The sequence below is a fragment of the Haemorhous mexicanus genome, chromosome 12 (genome assembly GCF_027477595.1).
Source record: "Haemorhous mexicanus isolate bHaeMex1 chromosome 12, bHaeMex1.pri, whole genome shotgun sequence".
NCBI lineage: Eukaryota > Metazoa > Chordata > Aves > Passeriformes > Fringillidae > Haemorhous > Haemorhous mexicanus.
The window spans coordinates 10,306,166-10,329,261 of NC_082352.1; the positions used below are offsets into that span (position 1 = coordinate 10,306,166).

Sequence of the window (23,096 nt, forward strand, 5' to 3'; positions counted from 1 at the left end):
TTAGGAAGCCTGGTATCATGTTGTCAGTCCCAAGAAGCACAGATATATGGAGACCTGTTTCATGAGAGCACATTATTGCTTTTCTCTCCCCTTCAATTTTTTTTCTGCTCTCTCCATATTATACTTTGTTCCTGTCAGTTTCTAATAATTTAGTTAAAATTAGAATGTTAAATCTGTTTATCACTTTGGGGATTCACTTTGGAAAATTTAAATGTGGTTTTCAGAAGCTGTGTGCATAACTTTGCTATTAAAATGATAGAATAGGCTAAAATAGGAGAACTTAATATTTATTTTTTATTGATCTTATCGTGTGGGGGTTCTGAACACATCTTTCAATATGGTGTATGTGCTCCCAAAATCATGCATATGCCAAAATTTCAGAGATGACTGTTGCTTCAAAGCTTTTTGTTTATATTGTATGTGATGTAAAACAGTGGTTCCTGTGCTGTCCTTGCTGGATGTTGGAACTGGCAGCAGGAGCAGAATGCAGCCTAGAGCCAGCTTAGGTGTTGTGTTGAGGGAGTGAGTTGTGCTGGTAGTGATAGAGCAACACAAACAGTGCAAATCTGGCATAATACATAAGATTTGCATATAAGCAAATAAATGCTATTGCTGTTCTTAGTAGACATTTGAAATGCTAATTTATTATTTGAACATACTGGGAATTCTTAAATTATGAGTGTTTCTCTTTTTGAATTATGTTTTTGGATGAACTGCCAAAGAGTGCTCAAAATGTCATGAGTATTTCAGTATTACTTTCTGTGCCTTTGCCTAGAAATGGGGGCTAAAGGAAATATTTCTATAAGCAAGAAAAAGAGGAAAACTATTGAAGTCAATATGAGCTGCAGATGTTTTTCCTAGATGTTTTTTTTAGCAGGAGCAGTTTGAACTTTAATAATTTTGTAGCTTTAAGCAATAGATAAAACAGCAGGAATTTTTTTCCAGCAATACTATGAACTTAAGATATCAAAACAGGAGACAGACATGAATCAAGGGAGCAGAACTATTGTTTATAGGTTTGTACAAAACTCTCTCCTACACATCACTAGAGCCAGTATAAAGCTTCCCAGTAACTTTGTATTGGTGATACTGGTGTGTTGTATCATAGTCATGCAGTCAAGGTGTCAGTATTGCTGCATTCAGTACAGGTTTTCTGATTCTGCCTGTCCTTGATAGTTGTCTTCCTGACCCTTAAAGCTGTGTCACAAAATCTGTGTGTACTGAGCCACACAGATCGTGTCCCTTGGGGCTGCCAAGCTCTCAGGGTGGGTCATGGGTGGGAGGGCAGCTCTAGCACAGCAGCCCAGAGTGAGGGTGAGCTGCTGCCTGACTGAGGCTGGGGTTGTCTTGCACTGGGATGCAATAGCATTTGTTATTTTCTTCCTCCCATGGCAACAATTAAGATTATTTGGCAGCCCTCGCTCCAGATCAGCCTCTCTGACAGTCTCATAACATCTTCCATGGTATGACATCTACCTCTGACTTACTCAAAAGTGATGTTCAGTGGAAGAGGCACGGTGTTGCTGCAATGGCTTGAGAAGGCTTTATGGTGTGGTATTTTGCATCACCGTACTGTAGTGTTTACATTGTGCAATTTTTTGTTTTGCATTGCATTTTTTAGGGTTTTTACTGGACAGCAATGGTAGCAGAGACATAAAATCAAAGTCAGTGTTTGTGCACCTCCACTCTTCTGTCTTGTCAGTGTGATCTCTTATTGGAGAAGTAGCCAGCACTGTATTGAATATGTTAAGACAGCATGGAGGAAATAGTATTGTGATTCTGCAAGTAATATAACAAGGGACAAATTCAAATATTAAAATCCTCTAGAACTTCTAAATCAGGGAAATGAGGGAAATTCTATGATAAGTGAGAAGTGTATAGGTGAGTAGCAACATTGCCTCATCACCTTCACTCGGTGTAGATTTACTTTCAGTTACATTTAAGTACACCCATTGAAAGTGTCATATGATTTCTTACAATTACTTTGTTTATGGATGCAGCAACACCTGAAAGGACTTGCATTAACCTGTCACAAATATTAAGTATAGATAAGCCTTTCTTTGAATGTCTTCTAGAATACAGTGTGCAGCAATGTTGTGCTGTAGTTTGAGCGATGACTAAGGTGATGATCTTTCTGTTTGAGTCACGGTGTATGGTCTCAAGACAGGGAGTCCTTAATCAAAGCTTGTTGACCCTGCCTGACCTCTTGATGCTGTGTTTAAGCTGGACTGAGGAAGTGTGATAACTTACTTTCTTAAGCTTTCTTAATTCTCACTGTTAATTTTAGAGCTGTTCACTTCCTATGTTACTTCAGGAGCAGCTATCTTTTCCTGTGTGCTACAAAAAGCAAGTGGCTTTTGTTCTGGTTTTGAGGGGTTTTTTTGTTTGTTTCAATTCAACAGGGTTGTTATAAAAAGTATACTCCTTTCTATGCATTTGCATTCCTCCCCCTTATCCCTCAGTAAGATTTTGGCTTTAATCTAAAGTATGCATATCATTTCTGAAAGTGGTGTGAAGGACTTGTGCATTGCATCTGGCTTTATCTCTTATGTATTCAGAGGCACTCCTGGTTGGCAAGCTTTCCACGGTTGCCAGTTAAAGTGTTGAGTTAAACATAGTGTGGTGAAGGAACTGTCTTAATCTGAATAATGGCCATGGTTGCAGATCACAGTCTTAGGTCACAGTACTGAGTCAGGCTGAAAAAATTAGGTCCTAAGGTTAATTTTATTTAATTTTTGCTTTGTTCTGTCACACTCTCCAGTTGGGTGATTCAACTCATATGTTTGAGGATCTTCTATATACTCAGCCTTCTGGTTGTGCTTCAGACTCAGTATCTTACACTCATTCATCCATGGGGAATGACTACTGTAGTAGTCATACTTGGCAGGTACTCACATGAGAAAATTTTCATGTTGATTTTTGCCTTGAAGAACTAGTTTGTTATTGAGGTAAGCAGCTTCTTTACATGCACCTCTGCTTCCAGCATCAGGTAGAAGAGAAGTTTGCCTCATCTAGCTGTTAGATTGCTTCTTATGGGATAGTTTTTGAGATGAGGCAGAAAGGACAGTACAGTCCTGCTTCTTTTGCTCTCTTGTAATTACTTTGTGCATAATGTGCATTGTTTTCTAGCTAAATTTGAACTAACCAGTGATCTTCTGAAGCTGCTGTTGTTACAACCTGGACAAGGGGCAGGTACAGTTGGTAAAAGATAAAGTTTCAATGGCAGTAAGTAACAGTGTCAGCTCCTGGCATAGAAATACCCAGGAGTAAAGAAGAGAATAACTGTATTAACAAACTTCCTCCCTTGTTTTTTGTGCAGTGTGGTATTTGCCTGCAGGTGGAAAGTCACTGAACATTATATGCTGTAATAGTTCACTTCAGCCTTTGCTGCTCTGAAGCAAACCTGCTGCAGACATGCTGAAACTTGCTCTTTCAGTTGCTATTGATTCTGCACTTTGTGGAGCTCACAGCTCTTATTTATACCTCTCTTACAACTGGTCAGTGCTGCATCTTCTACTCATTTGTTGGGTACACAGCACACTTCTACATAATATTCTAATTATTTTTAGAGACTGTTTCCAGCAAGTGAGTTGGATGAATCTGAGGGTGTTTCTGAGAGTTCTGCACAGCCTTTCACTCTGCATTTGCTACTTCTGTTGGAAGTGCACAAATGGAAGTGCATTTTCTACTTCTGTTTTTCTGTGCACAAATGTGTCAATTCACATGTGGATGGTGTGAGCAGGTGTGCCAAGTGAGGGATGCTCCATCCTGGAGTGAGTTCCAGAAGTCACCTTTGTGATACTAAGTCTGAGTAAGAGAGTCCCCCTTTTTCCATCCTCTGCTGATTCTTCTGTCTTCATGTCCAAGCAAAACCCAGCACTTGAGGTAGCTGTGTGAAATCTTTACTAAGTCATCTTTCAGTGTGGATAGCTCTTTTAACATTTTGGATTCATGGGAAGTATTCCAATGCAGTATTCTAGTATTTTCTTCTCTACTAAACTATTTCTTGGTAGTTTTCTGACAGATATACAAGCTGAAGCTTCAGGGGAAATAAAGAAGATAAAACGCCATGATTTGATCCACAGGGTTAGTCAGGGACCAACTTCTCCAGGTACTTGGAAGGATGAGATCTGTCACCTACGTTAGAAGAAGCATTTTTTGCAGCTTAAGCATGCATGTTTATCACTGTGCTGATAGAGGTGACCATGGGAAACATTCTTCTGTGATCTGCTTAGGTAGTGTCCTTTTTTGATTGTTATTGTTTGTAGCTTTCTATCCTGTGACAATAAGCAGAACAAATGGAGACTGTTGACTCCAAAATACTTTGCAGTGTTACTGCTCCCAGCCCATGATGTTTCTGATACCTGTGCATCCTGCCTTGCAGATAAGAGTATGTGAGGACAAGAGAACAAATCAGAATATGAACAAATAGTTTCTAATATATACCTTTAAGGGAGCATAATACTGCATCATGAATTCCCAAACGAATATTGCATTGTTTAATCTGAAGATAGTTCACTGTGCACACCCCTACTGTAAAGATAACAATTCATTAAAATAAAAAGTTACCTGAAATGTTCCTTGTACCTTTGCCGTAGTGAGTGTGATTGTTCCTCCTCTTTCAAAGTGCACCCACTGCAGTTGCTTTTAAGCATTTAGAAGTGAGAGGGGGAGCTACATCTGTGATTTTAATTTTGCCTTACTCTGACAGTAGGGCATCTAAACTTTTATTGGTACTGTAGGAGAGTGTCACCAAAGTAATAAACGGGTGATAAACTTGTTTCAAAACAGGTAACTTGGGGTCATTCTTCATTTTGCTCAGGGAATAGAAATTTAACCTACAAACTCAACCTTATGGTTTTAATTGTAATTGTAATAATAGCTTTAGATATTTTCATAAGAAATTTTGAACACTTCTGATATAAGAAAGATATGTATTCCTCGATTGTTCCAAAATGATGTGCAAAAATCCCTTCTCTTTAAAAAACAAACAAACCAACAAACCTAAATAAAACCCACCATCCAAAAGACTGTGAATATAAGAAGATGCTGGAAAGGCTTAGGAATCTGCATTGACTTTCCAGATGGCATACTGGCACTTCAGATTTAATTTGAAAATGTTCTTATTCTGGAGCTGTAAAGTTATTAACGAACTGCAACTGTGGCTAGTTTTTGGACTTCATATTTTTCTATTATATTATTTTCAGTTTGATCCCATGTTCCTGAAGGAGAGGTGTTGAGAGTTTTATTCTGTTCCTGGTTCCCCTGCCTACTGAGCAGTTCCAGAGCAGGTTTGCTGCACAGATGGACGTGCAGAGGGTTTCTGGAGCGAGCAGGGCGTGCGCGGGTGCGTAACTGATCTGTGCGGCCAAGTGGGGCTGCAGCACTGCGGGTGGGTGGGAGCCCCGACCTCAGACTGCCTTTTGTCTTGGCTTCCAGGTGAGCAGGGTAAGCCTGGCATCGTTCTAGTGTCCCTTCCTTCTTAGGGACTGCTGTGGGCTTGTTTGGAGTGGACATTGGAGAGTGTAAATCTACTCTGATGGAAGGAGACAGGAGTTAATAATTACATTGCTCTCCATTCTTTCATTTAACTAATTTTTCAAGTCAAATAATATCTCAAGTCATAAACAAGAATATTTGCCGAGCAGAACCCACTGTGTGTGTGGAAGTAGAGTTTTCTCCTCTCTGCTCTATGTGAGAAAACCCTGTTCAAGGCTTGCCAGGCTTCCTGTTGGGTGACCTGCTGCTGTGCACATGGTGGCAAAGGTCTGCTGCAGGTTTTTTGCTCCCATCAGAGTTTTCAGGTAGAGGTTTTTTCCCAAGCCTGTTATCCTCCAGCAGTACTCAGTACTGGGAGGATCAGTCTGCTGGGAGTGTGTTAGTCTCGCCTCTGCCCAGATAGCATGTGGTGCCAGTTATCAGAAGGTCACAGATTGTTTGTTTATGTGATAATATTTACTACACTAACAAAATAGAAGCAATATACTAGAGCTGTATAAAGATCTGTGCTACCTGGCTTTATGGAGACAGACAGAAAGGCAGATTACCTGACCTGCTGTTGCCTTCTGGTTTGGTTTAATGGTAACACCACTGGTGTGATTTGCAGAACTGATGTAATTGACCTTTATTTGCTTTAAAACTCCCTGCTCATACCTGTTGTGCTGGTTCGGAGGGGGTCAGAGCTATTTGTGTGTTACAGTAATTTGCTAGTTGTAGCTTTTGTTACATCTCTAGCACAAACCCAAATGTTGCTGTTTTACTAGGAAAGGTTAACTGATTAATATTAATTGAAATTCTGTTGATACTGATAGTTACTTTTACTTGTAAACCCTTGTTTCAAAGCAAATTTATAAACTGTTGTTTGGTCTTTCTGAGTGTTTTTTTAAGCAAAGGGAATTGGTAGGCTGAGGAAGTCCTAATTCCCCACTGTAGGATAAAGATACCTTCAACTTCTCTGTGGTTTTGAATGTTTGGAAATTTACCTGAAGCTGTAATTCCAGAATATACAAAGTGCATGCTAATAGTTGCACTTTAAAACTTTGAAAAAATATATATCTGTATTTTAAACGATGACTTTGCAAACTGCATAGTCTGTATGTGCAGCTGTTCCAGCAGACTAACATTGATTTGCAAGCGAGCTAAAGAAAAACAGTGTGGCTGTCTTTTATAGGAGATGTTAGAATTACTGGTGTGTTTCAAGATAATTAGATATTACTAGGGTTGAACTCTTTGTCATTATGAAATAAATCAGCTTCTTCCCATTGCTGCTCTTCCTACTTTGTTTTTCATGCACAAAACCTTTTTCTCCTGCTTCATCTTTTTGTTTTGTCAGTACTTTTTCTTTCAGATCAGTTAAGGTAACAGTTCCTCTCTTTTTTTTTTTTTTTTTTCACTCCTCTGGTAGCAAAATGCATCTTCCATCACCTGAGGGAAGAGAAGCAACAGACTCTCACAGCACTTGCTTACAAAGATGGGAAGGAGGGATGACATGGAGATACTTTCCAGGGAAGAAATAGAAGGTTATTCCCACACATGCAGTGATTCAGCTAGATTGTTTTTATGTACAGTGTGATTGAAAAAAAATAAAAAGGCAGTGGGAAGTAAGGGTATTTCTCAAAACAGTCTTTCCAGTTGGCGTTTGATGTTTTTGCTGGAAATGCTGCAAAAAATAAGGAGCAAGACTGAGAATGCATATGGCATGGATTTACAAGCCAGTGGATTCGTTGCAGAGTTACACTTCAAATCACTTACTGGTAGGACTAATTCAAGCATCTGATTTATAATTAAAGTTCAGTAGGATTTTTCCCCCTCTTGAAAGACAAATTTCTGTAGGAAGAATTCTAGTACATCCAAGTGTACTTTAGGAGGGCAAAGCACACAATGAATTGTATAAACAGACAAAAAATGCTCTCTTTTACCTTGGTAGGAAAAGAGTCTGTTACTTCACTTCTGACTAAAGAATATGCTTGGGAATTTTAGGTAGAAGTAGCTCAAATAAGTTTAAAGAAGAGAGCACTGATGCTGATTGAAACAAAGGGTCCATAAAATAAATAAACTGGGAAGATAGAGATACCAGTTTAAATAATTAAAAAGGGCTGTCCACATTTCTTCTTTGTCCAGTGTTTTAATATCTCTATTACACTATGCTGGTTCCATAAAGCAGTGCTATTTTACTGCCTTTTATGATGCAGTTAAACCTATAAGTTAATGTAAAATACAGAACATAGGTGAAAAAAACAACATTATTTTGAGGGATTTGGGGTCAGTGGGTGTTGATTGGAGGAAGAAATAGGCTTTCAAGTGTTTGCACAGGATAGAAAGTGTAGGTTTTGTAGCGTAAATTTAGTGACTTATTTTTCCCCCCCAGCATCGAAGAAACCTGCATAACTATCTCCATGTTTGCAAAACTCAGTATCAGTATGATCAGATTAATCCCAAAATATGTTAGTCCTGGAAATAAGATCAGGGTTGCTAAATCATTTACATATTTGTGGAAATTTTGCTCTAAAAGGCAAATAAAAGGTCCTAAAAGGCAATTATTTGAATTTCACAGCAGATAACAAATGTTAGTTAGAAAGGGCAAGCTATTCTTGGGTAAACCCTGAAAGCTGCCAGAGGTGATTGCCAGAGGTGGTTTTTTGGGTGGAGCTGTGCCCTTTGAAGTTCTGCTTGCATCTTTCCACCCTTTGCCATCTTGGGGGGCTCAGGGGGTGAGGGTTCCTCCTTGGGCTCCCCACAGCTCTGAGAAATGTCTGCTTTACCTGAACTGATAAAGGAGGTGGGATTGAGCTTGGCTAACCTTGCCCTGGATGGATTAGGTTGGTTTGTGTAATCCTGTTATAACAGACCCTGTGTCTGGGAAGTCAGGCACTGGTAACAAACACCTGGGCTAAAATGGACAGGGACTGATATAAACCTCATTTGCCTACCTGTCTGCAAAGGGAAATTCTCCATTTGCACCTTAGAAACTGTTTATATAGTGGATATCCTGATTTTTAGTGATGTTTAGTGATTCCTTATGCAGTGGAATACCTATTTTTTTTCTGCATGTCTGTTTTTAGTTAAACTGTGAATAGATGGTCTGTGAAACTGTAATTCAAATGGGAGAACTGAAGAAAAAAATGTTTGATATCAAAAACCTAGCTCTTTAAGCTGGTTTTGTCAAGTTGCTATTATGGACATGTTTGGGGATGTTTGATTTTAAAGCTCCTGTAGGGCATATGTGTCTCAAAATATGGTTACTGTGTGACATATAATATATTGATATGGTCCAGTAATGAAGGATATAAAAATTGATAGTCAAAGTCTCTGAGGCTTTTGAAAATTGTTTCCTTTATTATGCATAATTTTATTTTCTTATGAGGACTGATGTGTCAGTCACAATGAAACTTAAGTGCTTATTAAATCACCTGCAAATGCAGTTAAGTGGTTTTTTTCAGTAGCTTAAGCCAGCAAATATTAAAAGGATTTGTCTGCTATGGAGGCCCAGGTGGTAGGGAAAGGACCTCAGCAGATGCTTCATATTTACAGTTCCCTTCAGGACTCTAATGTTTGGTTTTGCCTGAGTTTGTAGGTGGGAAAATAATTTGTGATCTTTACAGTGTCTGCTGTCGTTCCTACTTCATTATTCAGCACATGCAGATGGTAATGGTAATCTGGAAAAGATTTTATTAAGCTTGTGGAAGAGCAGTGTTCAAATTGAAGGTTAATTTAGGAAGGTGTTGAATTCCCTAATAAAATTGTGAGGGAGAGAGTGAGGATTAGGCTTTCTGTATCTTTACCTTAGTACAATTGTTGTTCAAACTATTTCAGAACAAAGTAGGTCATGAATAGTAGGGGTAAAGCTTTGTTTAGTTCACGAAACTTAGGAAGTTTTGGCAGAATTTACCAGTACCATCCTTTCTTAGTAAAATACCTTTGGAGGCTTCAGACTGAAGTTATTCTGTCTCCTGTGCAATGCTAGCTTTCCTTTTGGGAGTGAAGGGATGGGTGCAGTTTGGATTCTTAAGTATTGATGCTTTCAGTGGCTAAAATACCTCAGGTTCCTCCTTCACATTCTTCTCCAAAGACGATTATAATCCTGAAATACCACAGTATTTCTCCTTGTTTCCTTCAATTTTTAAGACTTTAAATGATAGGAGCAATTAAACGCTGTCCTTTAGGAATTACTTATCCAAAGAAAACTCAGATACAAAAGGCTCATTTAGTGCTGCAGGACTATGTTGCAAATATCCCTTAAACTCGTAAAGTTTAAATCATAGAGTTTGGGAAGATGAAATTCACCTGTGTGACTTTCATCTTGCTTCAGCCCACCATCCACAGCATTTCTAAATAATTTAGATTTTCATCATTCTGCAAATGAAACTTCCTTCAGAAATCCTGCCAAAACCAAACTATAGTGCATGAGCACTAGATGATTTTTTTGAGTGTAGTTGATATCCACTGTTTTAAATTATCTCCAGTGACGTTGCAAATAGCCTTTTGTGTGCAAAGGAATATATAAGCCCAAGGCAGAGAAGCTCTTTGGGGTGGATGAGCAGAATTTTGAACAGTTGGAACAGAAGCCATGGGTAACGCCCTGATGAGAGAAATTAGAACATGCATGCCTGCATAATTTCTCCTGTGAAATGAAGAATAAAGAAGAGCTAGAGGAGAGTGGAAGCATAGCACAATTCCAGAATGACTAAAACAGGAATTTTTTAAAATAAAACCAATTATTCTGGTTAGTGTAATACAGTGTGTTGAGACACAAAACAACACTTAACTGCTATCCTGTGATGAAGCAAACAGGTCAGAATGATCTTCACCTCGCTGGCTGCTCTGCTTTAGCAGGACTGGGATCTACTTTAGCAGGACTGGGATCTACTTTAGCAGGACTGGGCTTTGCTGCTCAGCTGCTTGGGACAGTGGGGCCTGAGGGAATGGTCTCACTCAGCCACTGGTGTGGCTGTTGAGCCCTGGGCACTAATTCAGTCAGGCTGGCTTCCTCCAAGCTGCCAAAATCTGTGAGGACAGTGGGCTGCTCATTTATTCTGCATCCGGATCTGAGTGCAGAGAAGTGTCACTTGCAGTATCTCCAGTTGTGTTTCATGGTGTGATGTCCCTCCCAGTGTCACTGTTGGTTCCATTTCTGGACTTGCAGCAGGAGAGTTGTGCTGGTTTAGGTGTCAGGCAGCTGAAGTGCACACATCAAGTGTATGTGCTAGGCCACGTTATCTGTGTGCTCTGCGTATCAAACAGAAAAGACATTTTGTTCATACATGATTATTTTTTAATTGATTGCCAGACATGCAGCAAGATTCATACTCCAGAACAATGTCTTATGTAAAGGAGCTTGAGATTCCTGAGTTTTACATGTAGAGCCCACAAGTTGTGCCACAAAATAAAGTAAGTTGTGATCAAACTAAGAAAGTAATGTAATGCACTATGTTCCATAGTACTTGCTCCTCACAAAAGCTGCAGCTTTTCACCTAAGAGACTTCAGTCTTACAGTCTTGTGTTGCTGGTGGGGCTGTTCAGTGATGTTACCATGGGAAGTCATTCTTGTGATTTTGCAGCCATAGTTTATTTTTTAATGATGCATCACTGTCCCTCTGAGTGGGACATGAAATTAAATTGAGCGGCTTCTTTATAATTCTCTTCTCGCTGTGAAATTCTGATGGAATCAGCTTACCTGACTTGAAAACAGGTGTGATAAAGGTAAAACTTAGTTTTAAAACATGTTTAGAGAAAGGGTAAGAGCTTTTTATTTTACTTTTCCCCATGTGTTAAGATTTCCTGAAGTACAGGACAAATATCCACTTGTTTACTCCTATTTGCTATAACAAAAATGGCAAACTAATGCTCTTGTGCATGGCAGATAATTCTCTCTGTGCATCCTAAGTATGTTTTGGGTGTGCTTCAGTATGACTGTAAAGCCAAATGAAATATCTTTCAATAGTGAAATCAGGTTTATTACAGTGTAATTTCCTTCTATAAACAAGTCTCCTTTTAAAGACGTTTATCTGAAATTACTGAAGAATGTAATGGTATTAAATAATAAAGTACTGTTATGATGCCAAAAAGAACATCTCAGTCTCTTTGATCTTCATTTTGGCTAAATATAGAAAATTTCACTAGAGACTTTTGTAAACAGACTCTATTAATCCTAACAAATTGTTTTGAAAAGCAGCAACTATAATAGATGTTGATTAAGACAGTGAATAACCTTGAGTTTTAATTTTCAATACAGCATGAGTTAACTCCACATTAATTGGAGTCACGCCTCTAAGTCATGTTGTTCTACTCTGAAATCCACGTGTGCTTACTTCTGTTTGTCTTGGCTTTAATTAATCATTCCCTTATTTCTTGGCAGCAGCCTGTTATTGGGCAGGGAAATATGGATCCAGGTGTAGTCTTGAGCCCCTGTAGCTTCTGCCTGCCTTCTGCACACCATGGCTCTGTGCAGCACAGGAGGTCCTGGCAGCAGGAGTCTTGCAGCAGATGAAACACAGATATGTCTGTACTATTTCCAACTGGAGTGCTGATGAGAACTCTCTAGTAGTCTTTAAGCCTTTCTTCTGTCATTGAAAAAGTTCAGATTTCATTCTTTTCTACATGTGTAGTGTTTACTAACATTCAGTGCATGTGTAATGTAGGTTTGTGTGTTTGCAGGTAGCTTGATTTTTTGTTTTGCCACAAAGCTTTTGATGACTACCTAAGAATAAGAAGGATCCTGTTCAAAGAAATGCAGGCATCTGTGATTTATGTTTAGAAAAAGAAATACATCTGGTTCTGACAACACATGGTTATTTTATGTGCTTCTAAAGAAGGCAGCAATTGATATAATTATCTGGATTCAGAGTGTCAGTGGAGTTAATAAAGAGCAGTGCCCTGAGAACTGCAGTGTGTGTATGGCTTGGCTCTCTGTGCACTTTGGGGACCTCTTTTCGGATTGCTTTGTTCTTTCAGAGTTCCCTGATGGCACAGGGCAACAATTAACTCCCATAAAGCACGAGCCCAGGAGCAGCTGGGCCCACTAATGATGGGCACTGTGGATTTGTGCTGTGCCATACATGAATTTCTCCCCAGGGATACTCCCTTGGTATCATCCCAGTATGTCTCCTGCCATTCAGTGCCCTCAGACAGCGTGGTGTTGCTCCTCGTGGCTCGCCTTGCGTGTGGGGATTCAGTCCTTGCTGAAAACACTGCCCCAGAGCAGTGTTTCATGTGCCCTGTGGATGTAACCAGTCTGCTCCAGCTGGTCCAGAGGAGCAGAGGCAGAAATGGGGCTGGTGTTTCTTGATCAGTTCCCGCTTTGTAGCCCCTAAAGACAGACCTGACTCCCAGTTCTGCCTGTAAGCTGGTTTACCAATTACAGTTGAAACATAATTTCTATTTTCAGGGATTTAATTATTGGGGGGTTTGCCCATTTTCCTTGCTACTTCTGGTTTTGAAAGCTAGATTAATGGTCAAGCATGTGGAAACAAATTAGCAATACAGTACACGTGATCTGCAGTGAGGACAGAATGAATTTGGTCATTGATGTGCTCAACTTGTCCTTTATCACCTACTTCTCACCTGAATCCCGTGCTTGCCCTGGGAAGATAACGGTGAGAAAGTTTAAATGCCAACACATGGAATAGCAGTGAAGAGTAGAACTGGCTGGAAAGCTGAAGGCAGAGTAGTCAGTCTGGTGTAAGTGGTGGTTTGGAATGTGCACATTAACTCCAGGGTGTAAACTTCCAAGGAAAAGCAAGAAAGCAGCTGCAGGAGGAGGTAAGAGATGTCCTTTGTCAGAGGAGTTTTTCTCTTAGCCTTATCAGTATAGAGAGTAATGGCAATGGTCACCCCAAGCTGCCAGGCTATTGTGACTGTTCCCCTAACTTGGGGGTGGAGGGAGGGAAGCTTGTGCTGTTCATAACACTGCAGTACTGGAAGAACTTAACACAGGTGGTGTGAGCTCTTTGCCTGCTCTGACTCTGCTAAACACAACTGTTGGATATTTTAATCAGTTTTGTTGACACCTGTATACAGCTTCCAGTTATTAACATTTGATTTATTTAAGTGTGTGTGCAGTAGGGAAGTATTAGATTCCCCATCTCAGCTAAGGGCTTGGTCTTAATAAATTGCTCTCTTCTGGTGGTCCCTCAGAGCTTTAATGAAAGATGCAGTTGTACTTGGTAACTGGAAACAATACATTCTTAAAAGATAACTAGCTATTACTATAATGGTCATTGCAGGAAACAAATGAAATCAATTTAGTTACCCTGTGGCTGGGATTATATTATTAGTCAAGTTGATGATGTGTTTCTGGTACTACAGAAGCACAGAAATTTGTAGCACTGAATGAAGACATTTTTATTTCAGCTCTCATTACAGGCAAGCTAAACATAACTCACTGACAATGAAAAACACATGTAATATGGTAAATTATATATGGGTTAACTGTCAGTCACTTATTCTCTGAGCAATTGCTGCTGCATGTGTACTGCGTATTTTCTGGGGTTATGGGGGGAGAGTACATTTTTAGTTTATGTGACTTCTGTAAGCAGTAAAAGAAGCAGTTTTTCTAGCTCTAGTACTGGCACAATTACTGTCAACTTTTGCAAGCGTGGTGCTGAATACAGACTGCTGCCTGAAACTCCCTGCCTGGTGCCAAGGGGCTGACTAGGAAGTGTTTTTGTGAAGTGTGTACTCAGAGCTACAGCTGCGTTCATAGTTGAAGACTGAACCATTTCTGTGTTATGCTGGCATTAAAATAGAGTGTGACTTTCAATGTGAATTGAAGGCACTTGGATTTAGATTTGCTTCCATGCTTTTTGCAAATCAAGTGCAATATTGACCTGTTGGCATAAAAAGCTAATTGAAACTAAATGCTACAAAGTGTTGTGAATGTGGATTTTTCTTAATTGCATGCAGCTCTGAAATTGCCCCTTAATGAAACTGAGAACTAGGAGCTTAAAATATTTTTGGCTAGAATAGTTGATATTTTATTTGCATGTGGGGTTTTTTCTGATTCTTTGTTCTTTCTCTTTTTATTTCTTTCTTAGTCTTCATGAAGAAATCATTGACTTTTATAAGTATATGTCTCCCAGACCTGAAGAAGAGAGAATGCGGATGGAAGTGGTGTCCAGAATAGAAAATGTTATCAAAGAGCTCTGGCCTAATGCAGATGTGAGTAGGACACTGTTTTATTTGTTAATATGTAAAAGCAACATTTTGTACCTGTTTACTTTATGAATGTTGAATATTGCAAATGCTGTTTACTTTTCCATGTTAAACATAAAAAGACTTCTGGTGAAATGAGAGGGATCATCTTTCTTACTCAAATAATGCAGGGTAACATTTTCTATCACACATAGGATCAAAGACAACTTAGTCCTGCTGTAGTCAAAGAAAAGGCATAAGGTGTGGCAATGTTCAGTCTTGTGAATATTTATTTGACAAGATGAATGGAAGCATATCAGACATGCATGTATGCATGTATTGTGTTTAAAAAAATCTTTTGAAACTCCTGTCTTTAGTAGTAGGGCTTTTAGTTCAAAGACTTGTGATCTTGAATAAATCTGTTAAGGTGGTGTACCAACCATATCACATTGCATAGACCATGGTATTTTTAATGGGCAGTTATACTAAATTGATATATTTTACAAATCTAAAAAAACTCAGGAGTCCATGTTTAGGAAGAAACAAATCTGTAGACCTGTGTGCTGAGCTGTGTAATGCCTCTTTCCGCTGAGGATGGGTTTTTGCTAGTATATGCTCATTCAAAGCAAGAGTTTCTCCTATGCAGAGCTGTGGGGTTTTTTGATAAAGGTTAGATTAAAAAGAAGACAGAGAAGTTGCATTTATAAGTCAGTATGGTTTTATGGGGACACAGTTGGGTTTCTGGCATAATTGAATCTAGTTTAATTATATTCTTCTACTAATACTGTGTTCATTTCCAGAATGTAAATTTCTAGCTGTAGTCATCTATTTGTAGATAACAGTAGCTGAAAATAAGGGCTTGTTAGCCAGAATAGCAAACCAGATTCAGACAGCAGAATCTCTAGTATAAGGAATGCTCTTTGATCCTGCCACAGTTAAAGACAGTGTTTTGACATGAGTGACTTAAATCCACTGTTCATTTCAAATCTTCTTAGCCTGTTTTTTGGAATGCCTTTTTAGAAATCGGCCAAATATGACAGAATGTGAATTCTGCATAAGCCCTATGTATGTGATGTGTGGGTTTGTGTGTAAAATATACTCATTTTCCAAGTGGTTATTGTTATGGACAGTGTATCAGAGAGCATCATATGGAAGGAGCACTCCACTCAGTGATTGCTGCCTTTGCACAGCTGGAGGGAGGTGTTTGAGTCACTACTCCACGTTTCTGGCAATTTTCTCTTTGAGCAAATGCAGTAGCCTTTCCATGAGAACTGTGTAAGAGAGCAGCATGTGCCACAGGTGTTGCACAGCTCTCCTCTAACCCACTGAAACAGTCAGGTGGACTCTAATCAAGAGCAGGAGTAGTGGACAGGCATTAGTGTAGGGAGCAGTGTGGGTGCCACATTGCCAGTGCCTTGGAGGAGAGGATTTCTCCAAAACCACTGATGGCTTCAACCTAGAGATGTTGCAATTTCCTAGGCAAGTTTGTTTGCTGCAAACTTGACTAGTCTAATGGAATGAATGGATTTATTACCAGGGGATTGATCTCTGTTACCACTAACACTTTGAATGGGGCACCAGAACATACTGCTTCCAGAGATACTCTGTGGGACAGGCTTGATCTGTAAAAGTCTTTTGTATTAAAAGTAACCTTTTATGCGCGTATATAACGTGTGTGTGTGTGTATGTAAGTTTTCATCCTTGAGAAAACAGTCTTTCTTTAAGCTGCTGAAAGTTTTTTGTAGCCACCAAGTATTTAAGGAGGGGAAGCACATTACAAGTCCTACCACAAGCAACAGCTGACCACTGGGCTTAGCCATAACGTGACTGAGAGGAAGCACACACTGTGTAGTTGAAAAACCAAAGTTCACTTTTCAATTAGTGCCAGTTAAATCTGCCAGGACTGTCTTTCTCTGCTGTGCTTGAAAACGTTAGAGAGTGAGAGTGTGCCAGTTCCTTTTTCTCAAGTCAGTAACTGTTCTTCAAAGCCCAACTGCATTTTGTCTGCAGTTGTTACGTTGAGGAAGAATTCTCCTTTTGTATGTCCTTCTGTTTTCTGGAGGCTAAAAGGGAACTGAATGGTGACAACAGCATTACTGTGGTGTTATTTTTCTAAAATTTGTTTTGCCTGATCATCTTGGGAACTGAACTGTTGAACTCAACTATGTTCGACTTGGATAGTCTCTTGTAATTTTTCAGTCCTTTGAGTTAATCACTAACCTTTTGACAATCTGTGTTGGTTTAGCTACTTCTAAGATTCAAGTTTTGGGTGCGTGCTCTGGGAAGGTGGAGTGTTATCTGGTCCAATGTCCTCAGCTCTAGCTGTAGTGTAAAGTGATGAGTTAATGTTTAAGCTGTTCCTTTTGAGTAGTTGATATGGCCAAACCAGCTTAAATAGACTTGGAACTTAAACATACACATTTAGCTTGTAGTTTCTCACTAAACACATAGGTAAGACATAAAAAATATATAAATATATAAAAATCCGATACTAAGAAAAGAAAAATTTGGCTTCATGAGTTTAAATGTACAGGGAATGTACATGTGGAATGTGCCTGAGCACATCCTTTTTTTTTCCCTCTCCCCTGTTCCACTTAAGAAAAGGCTGAAAAAGCAGATGGAAGGAGGGGGTAAAACTAGGTATCCTAAACTGTTACTTTATTTATAGAAGTTAGCAATTGTGTCATTTGCTCTCTTACTCAAGGGAATGTGCTTAGAAGGAAACATTCCTAGTAAGTGAGAACTGTTCTTGGCATCAGCAGGGCTCTGACCATAAGAAACACTTTAATTGTGCTGAAACCAAACAACCCAAAACATTTAAATGAAAACTTTTTAAGACAAATATTTTTGACAAGTTCAGTAGGAAAATTTGGCTACTAAACAAATAAGTACTTACTCAGTTGAATTTAGGATACATTTGTAATGATATCCTCAGCTTCATGTCCATGTGACCACATAGATCTGAAAAGAGGGAATGTTACATATTTCACACACTTGAATTATGAAAATACTATGATTGGGAATGAAGGAAGAAAGATGAATTCTATTTAGTTCGACAAACTTCAGAAAATTCTACTGAAAGATGTAGAAGAAAGGGAAATTAAATTGGCTGTGGATGTTTTTTTTGTTGTTTTGACAGAGGGATTTTGGTACCAGAAATTTACCATGCTTTTGTGGGTTTCCAAGTTCTGTTGTGCTTAGTGAGCATGTATTTAGACACATACTGTAATTAAAGCTCCTTCAGGAACTGTGGAATTTAATATGAACAAGTTCACAGAAGTGTGGGATAAACAGTAACAATAACATAGAGGAGTAGGAGTCTTTACAGTACTGTGAGGACTGAAGTTATCTTATGAGTGCAAATACAGATCTCTGTCCACAAGCAATAAAAACATGATCAGCAGCATTGGCACAACACAAAACTAATGCTCACATCTTAAGCCATAATAGTGTTCTGGTTTGGGATACTTTCAATACATGCATGGCTACAGAGCTTCAACAATTTAAATTCCAAATTGATAATAAATCAAAGTCCTTTAAAATTTGTGTTCCAATTTCTCCACTCTTCCTCTTTTATCTTTCCAGTTTTTGTGAGAGAGTGGTTGAAGTGTGGGTGTGGGTTTCTTTTTTAATAGTTCAGTGTTTCTCATACTCCAGATTATTGTACAAGAGCAGATGTTGTCTCATTCCTTTTGGTAAAGGTCATATATGTTGTATCAGTAAGTTTATGAATACTTTCAGGGTTGTTTATTCAGTAAAGGCTCTCTTTGCTGTTCAGCTGAACACACTATTTTGTTTGATATTGTGAAAGCACATTTAGTTTTTTCTGAACCCATCAGTGGCTGTTTCATTGTGCAAAAGCACTTTTCTGGTGTTTTTGGTGCCCAAGTGAATCCTGGTTTGACTGAACCCAGTTTCATAGAGGATACATTTATTACTACCCTGGATAAACATACTGATTATTATTATTATTATTACATTCTTAGCTTTGTGATGTCTTTATGCTTTTGTACAATACTGATGTTTGTGCTGTGGCACCTCTCACAGGCTTTGCCAGTTTGAGAAGCTATGAACTTTCAATATTAAATTGTGTATGTACTTTATATTGGGCATGGGGTGAGGGGCCAAGAGAAGTGAAGCAATAAAAAATAATCCAGAAGAAGCACCCCAACTGCTTCTTAGTCTACTAAAGTATTAAGGCACTTGCAAAACATCATCTTTTCTTGTCTCCCCCTTTTTCTTATCCTGAAGGGGAAAAACATAAAAAGTGGGTCACTTGACATACAAATAGGTGGCAATCAAGCTGGTGTATGAGACTCATTAAAGCAGAATACTCAAGTCTGTATAAGGTGGCTGTGGGAAACACATCAGAAGAATGGTTGAAAATTAGCCCAAATGTGTAGATATTTTTTACTTTGAAGTCTCCCCAGCCCCACTTTGAGACTCAGCACTTGAGTTCGACCTCCCTGCAAGGCTTGGCTAAGTAATGAGAATGTGGTTTTGGACAGCTTACAGGGGAAACCTGATGGTTTACACCTCCAGTGCTAGTAAAAATCCAGCATAATAAAGTAATTCTGTGGGATGTGAAGCTCTCTGAAACTTCCGTTTGTTGTTTAAGCAGAAATAGATAGAGTTGTGCTACTTGCTTTGTTATGCAGAAAAAAAATGGGTCATGATAGAATTGATTTTTTTTGAAGTATGCAAAGTAATGGAAATATGTTAAACTTCGAAATGCTTAAATACTGAGAGATATACTTTGAGATGTGAAAACAAAAATCAAATTAAACTGATACTGTTTTTCTTAAATATTCTGTCATCGTTAAGCATTTCAAAATCTTGGGTTCTGGGTATTTGACAGATTTGGTAATGGGAACAATTTTTACATTGCAAAGCAGTTGTTTATTAGAAAAGCCAAAGTTATTAATGTTTTATGAGTAAAAAGAATGAGGATCAGCTGTTTGTAGTACATTGAAGATGTGTATGCTTTAACAGAAGCATTCAGTGCCTGTTAGCAATACCAAAATCTACCAATGGAGGGTAGCAATAGCCAGCCTTTACAAGCAGCTTAATAAACTTTGTCTTCTGAAGCCTGAAAATTTTCTTAATTCATCCTATATGTTTTCTTATATATCCTTTTCTTGTGTTTCAGGTGCAGATATTTGGAAGTTTTAAAACTGGTTTATATTTACCTACAAGGTTAGTAATTTTTCAGTGTCAATTCCACACAAAAGAAAAGTAACTTGTTTGACCTGTAACCCTGGGGTTATTTATGTGCTCTCCCAGGATCTGTGTTACTTGTGTCAATACTTGTTATGCTAAGCAAGTGTTAAGCTATTAGTTCTCTGCAAATTGTACAGAAATGCAATAATGCTATTGACTGTAACACGTGTCTGTATAGATCTTGCAGGTGTCAGTAGAAGGTTCTGAATTACCATGTGGTCAGAAAAGACTTATGTTGGAATTTGGCTTCATTAATACAAAAATAAGATGTTGGCCCTAAAAGAAAAGCTAAATTTTATCTCCACAGATGACTAAATTGAAACCTTTAGCATAATGTTGTTAATGTTAGCGCTGAAGAGAAAATGTTACAACAGAATTGGGTTTTTTCCTTCAGTCTTCTTTTGTGAAATCTGTACAATAGTCAACATCTGCCTTTTCCAAATGCATTGCTAGTTTTCATAAAGAGTCTTTAATCAGTGACACTGGTATCTTCTGTGTAGAAATTGTGAGTATTTATGGCAACTAAATAGAAATGGAGTGAAAGGCTTAAATGGCTGTAGGGGATAAACACATTTAAATACATAAATCTGAGGATAACTTTTGAACTGAGTTCCATACTTTGGGAACAGGAGGACATCTAGTACTGACTGCGGGTGAGGGGTATCCTCATCATTGTTCCATCTCTGTTTGTAAAAGAAAGAACCTGACAGATGCTTTAGTTCCTGCTTTAGTTTCAGGAGTTGTAAGGAAGTCTAATTTCTCACTTTTTGTTTGTAAAGCCAGAAGTGAGGTGTACAAATACTCATTGTTTTCACATTTGGCCTCATTCCTAGCCTTATTAAAATTCATTTAAAATAGGCTTAATTAAATATGAATTAATGCTGGTAATGCTAGAGAGATATTCCTGGCCGCTTGATGGATACTTTACTATATTTGCTTGATTGATTTGAAACAGATATAACAAAAATGTTTTTCTGTTGTCATATACTGCCTTTCTTGAGTATTTGTTTCAGGTGAGTGTTGTGGTGTGGTTTTAGGGGAGAACAAATGCAGATACTTCAAATGCAGTACATAAACCCACAAAAAACCTTCCTGTGGCAGTGCTTGCCAAACTTTCAAAATGGTCATCATTTCTGTGTTGCTCATTAATTCACTGTTGCCTTCTATCAAAACTTCCCTTTGCCCTAGGTTTTCCCTCCTCTCAGTTTTAGATCTCAGGCTCTGGGGTTCAGAAAGGCCTGAAGTGTGTGTTTAATGCTGTGTGTCTCTGTTGGGATTTGCTCTGTATCCATTAGCTTAAGCTGCTGGTGAAGGTTTGGGCACACAGTGGCTTTGCTGCTGGATCTCTGTGTCCCTTTGCAGGCAGTGTCTGTGCTCAAGGTGGCAACAGAGCTGCTTTTTCTCTCTTGGTGTGCATCAGGAAAATGTCTCCTGTTTCTAACTGTCAGCAGTGGGTTTAACACTCATTTAGTTTAGAAGAGACATGTCCAGCAGCATTTCCTGCTCTCCAAGCCAGTTTTGAACACCTTTCTGAAAGAGGCTGGGTGATGCCTGTCCTTGTCAGCCAAGTGGTCTGTGGCTGAGCTGCTGCTTCAGGAGACAGCTCATCTAATGCAGATGCAGTTTCTTTGGGATTGCTGAAGCAGTGGTGTTTGTCAATCAGCAGACCTATAGAATCTGTTGCAGGGGAAAGTATTTCTAAACTTTCTTGTGTTTTCTGTTACACAGTTTCCCATATCACTGAAGCACCCTGCTAGCATAACTATAGGGTTACATGCTCACCTCCTTTGTGGTCATGGCCAAGCAGGGGAATCAAAGGACCTGGGGAGCCAAGAGGGAGGAGCTCAGGATCTCACAGTAGCCCTCACTGGCTCAGATGTGACACCAGCCACCTTCTGAATTTGAGTTCAGGGATTGGATTAGGGTGTCAGCTTCCTGTGTAATGAAGTGATTTTGTGTGTGCATAGGGAGGAAGTGTAGTAAGATGGAGACACCCTTCAAGGAGCTGAGTTAATAAGTGGCTTGATCTTATTAAATAGCTTGTTGCTTCCTGAAGTCCAAGTTGCCATGTTTTCTTCTCCCTTACCTTGCTCCCTGTTCTTGGTACTACAGGCCAGCAGCTTACCCTGTGCCCTCTGGTGCTCTGATCATCCAAAAAAGCAACTTAGAGATGCAGAGAGGCAGGAAATTACCCCAGAATGTTCTGTGGGCCCTTTAAAGGGGGGAGTGAAGAAGGTTTCTGCCAGACCCATTAATAGGTTGAACTGATTTGCTGTGGATTAGGCAAACACCAGACCTGGAGCAAAGGAGGAGACATGGTCATGTCATGCATGTGGGAGTAGAGGATGGGAAACAGGACTTTTCCTTTTGGTGTCAGGCTGTTAAATCAACATTCCTGATGAATACAGCCCAAAGGTGGTGATTCATAACAAGTTCATTTCTTGTTCTGAATCACTCCAGAGAAGCTGATCCCTCTCTGATCACAGTGTGGCCTGAGGAGACTAATTTTAGGCTTTGCAGCCTAATTGAATTATGTTTATCTGTCCCATCCTCTGGGTAACCTGAAATGGTCTGTATTTCCCCAAGTGTAAGAGTTTCCTCAGAAAAATCAGAATTATTTGGTTCAGCTATGTCCTGTCAGCTTTATTCGAGTTATACATAAATGTCAGTTGTTTGTAATTTAAGTGTATCATTCTTTTAATTTGAATAAATATATTTTTTTTCCATTTCAGTGATATTGATTTAGTTGTGTTTGGAAAATGGGAGACATTACCTCTATGGACCCTGGAAGAAGCTCTTAGAAAGCACAATGTAGCAGATGAAAACTCAGTGAAGGTTTTAGATAAAGCAACTGTAAGTTTGGGGGAAGAGGGTATTCCCTTGTTTTAAGCTAAATTTCTCATCAAAGAAAGATGTTGGTTAAAAGAATGAATTTTTATAAGCAGAAACTTATTTTGTATATTACATTTGAAATAGAACATAAAGAACTTTTTTATTTAGTATGATTTTTATTACTGACAAAATAATTGATACTGCAAAAACAGAAGCTTTTTTTTCTATTGTGGAAATTGTCTGATATTTCATATGCACAACTTGTTGCTTTTAAGAGAGATTGGACTAGTCAGTGTTGTGCATTGATGTTTTTAAACCAGTGTATTTCTGGACTGAGTTTTTACGTAAGTAAGTAATTTTTCTTCTTGCAAGTAAGCAGGTATAATCAGTTTTCACATAGAAGTACTAAGTACAGC

General features: G+C 38.8%; 1 protein-coding gene across 2 annotated transcripts in view; it reads left to right on the forward strand.

Annotated features, from left to right (window-relative positions):
* TENT4B (terminal nucleotidyltransferase 4B) overlaps window positions 1-23,096 on the forward strand; it is a 41,294-nt gene that overhangs the window by 6,567 nt on the left and 11,631 nt on the right. For both annotated transcript variants that reach the window (XM_059857073.1, XM_059857071.1), the window contains exons 2-4: window positions 14,532-14,655; window positions 19,778-19,824; window positions 22,581-22,701. In XM_059857073.1, the coding sequence (XP_059713056.1) occupies window positions 14,532-14,655; window positions 19,778-19,824; window positions 22,581-22,701 (292 nt within the window). The remainder of the gene's footprint in view (window positions 1-14,531; window positions 14,656-19,777; window positions 19,825-22,580; window positions 22,702-23,096) is intronic.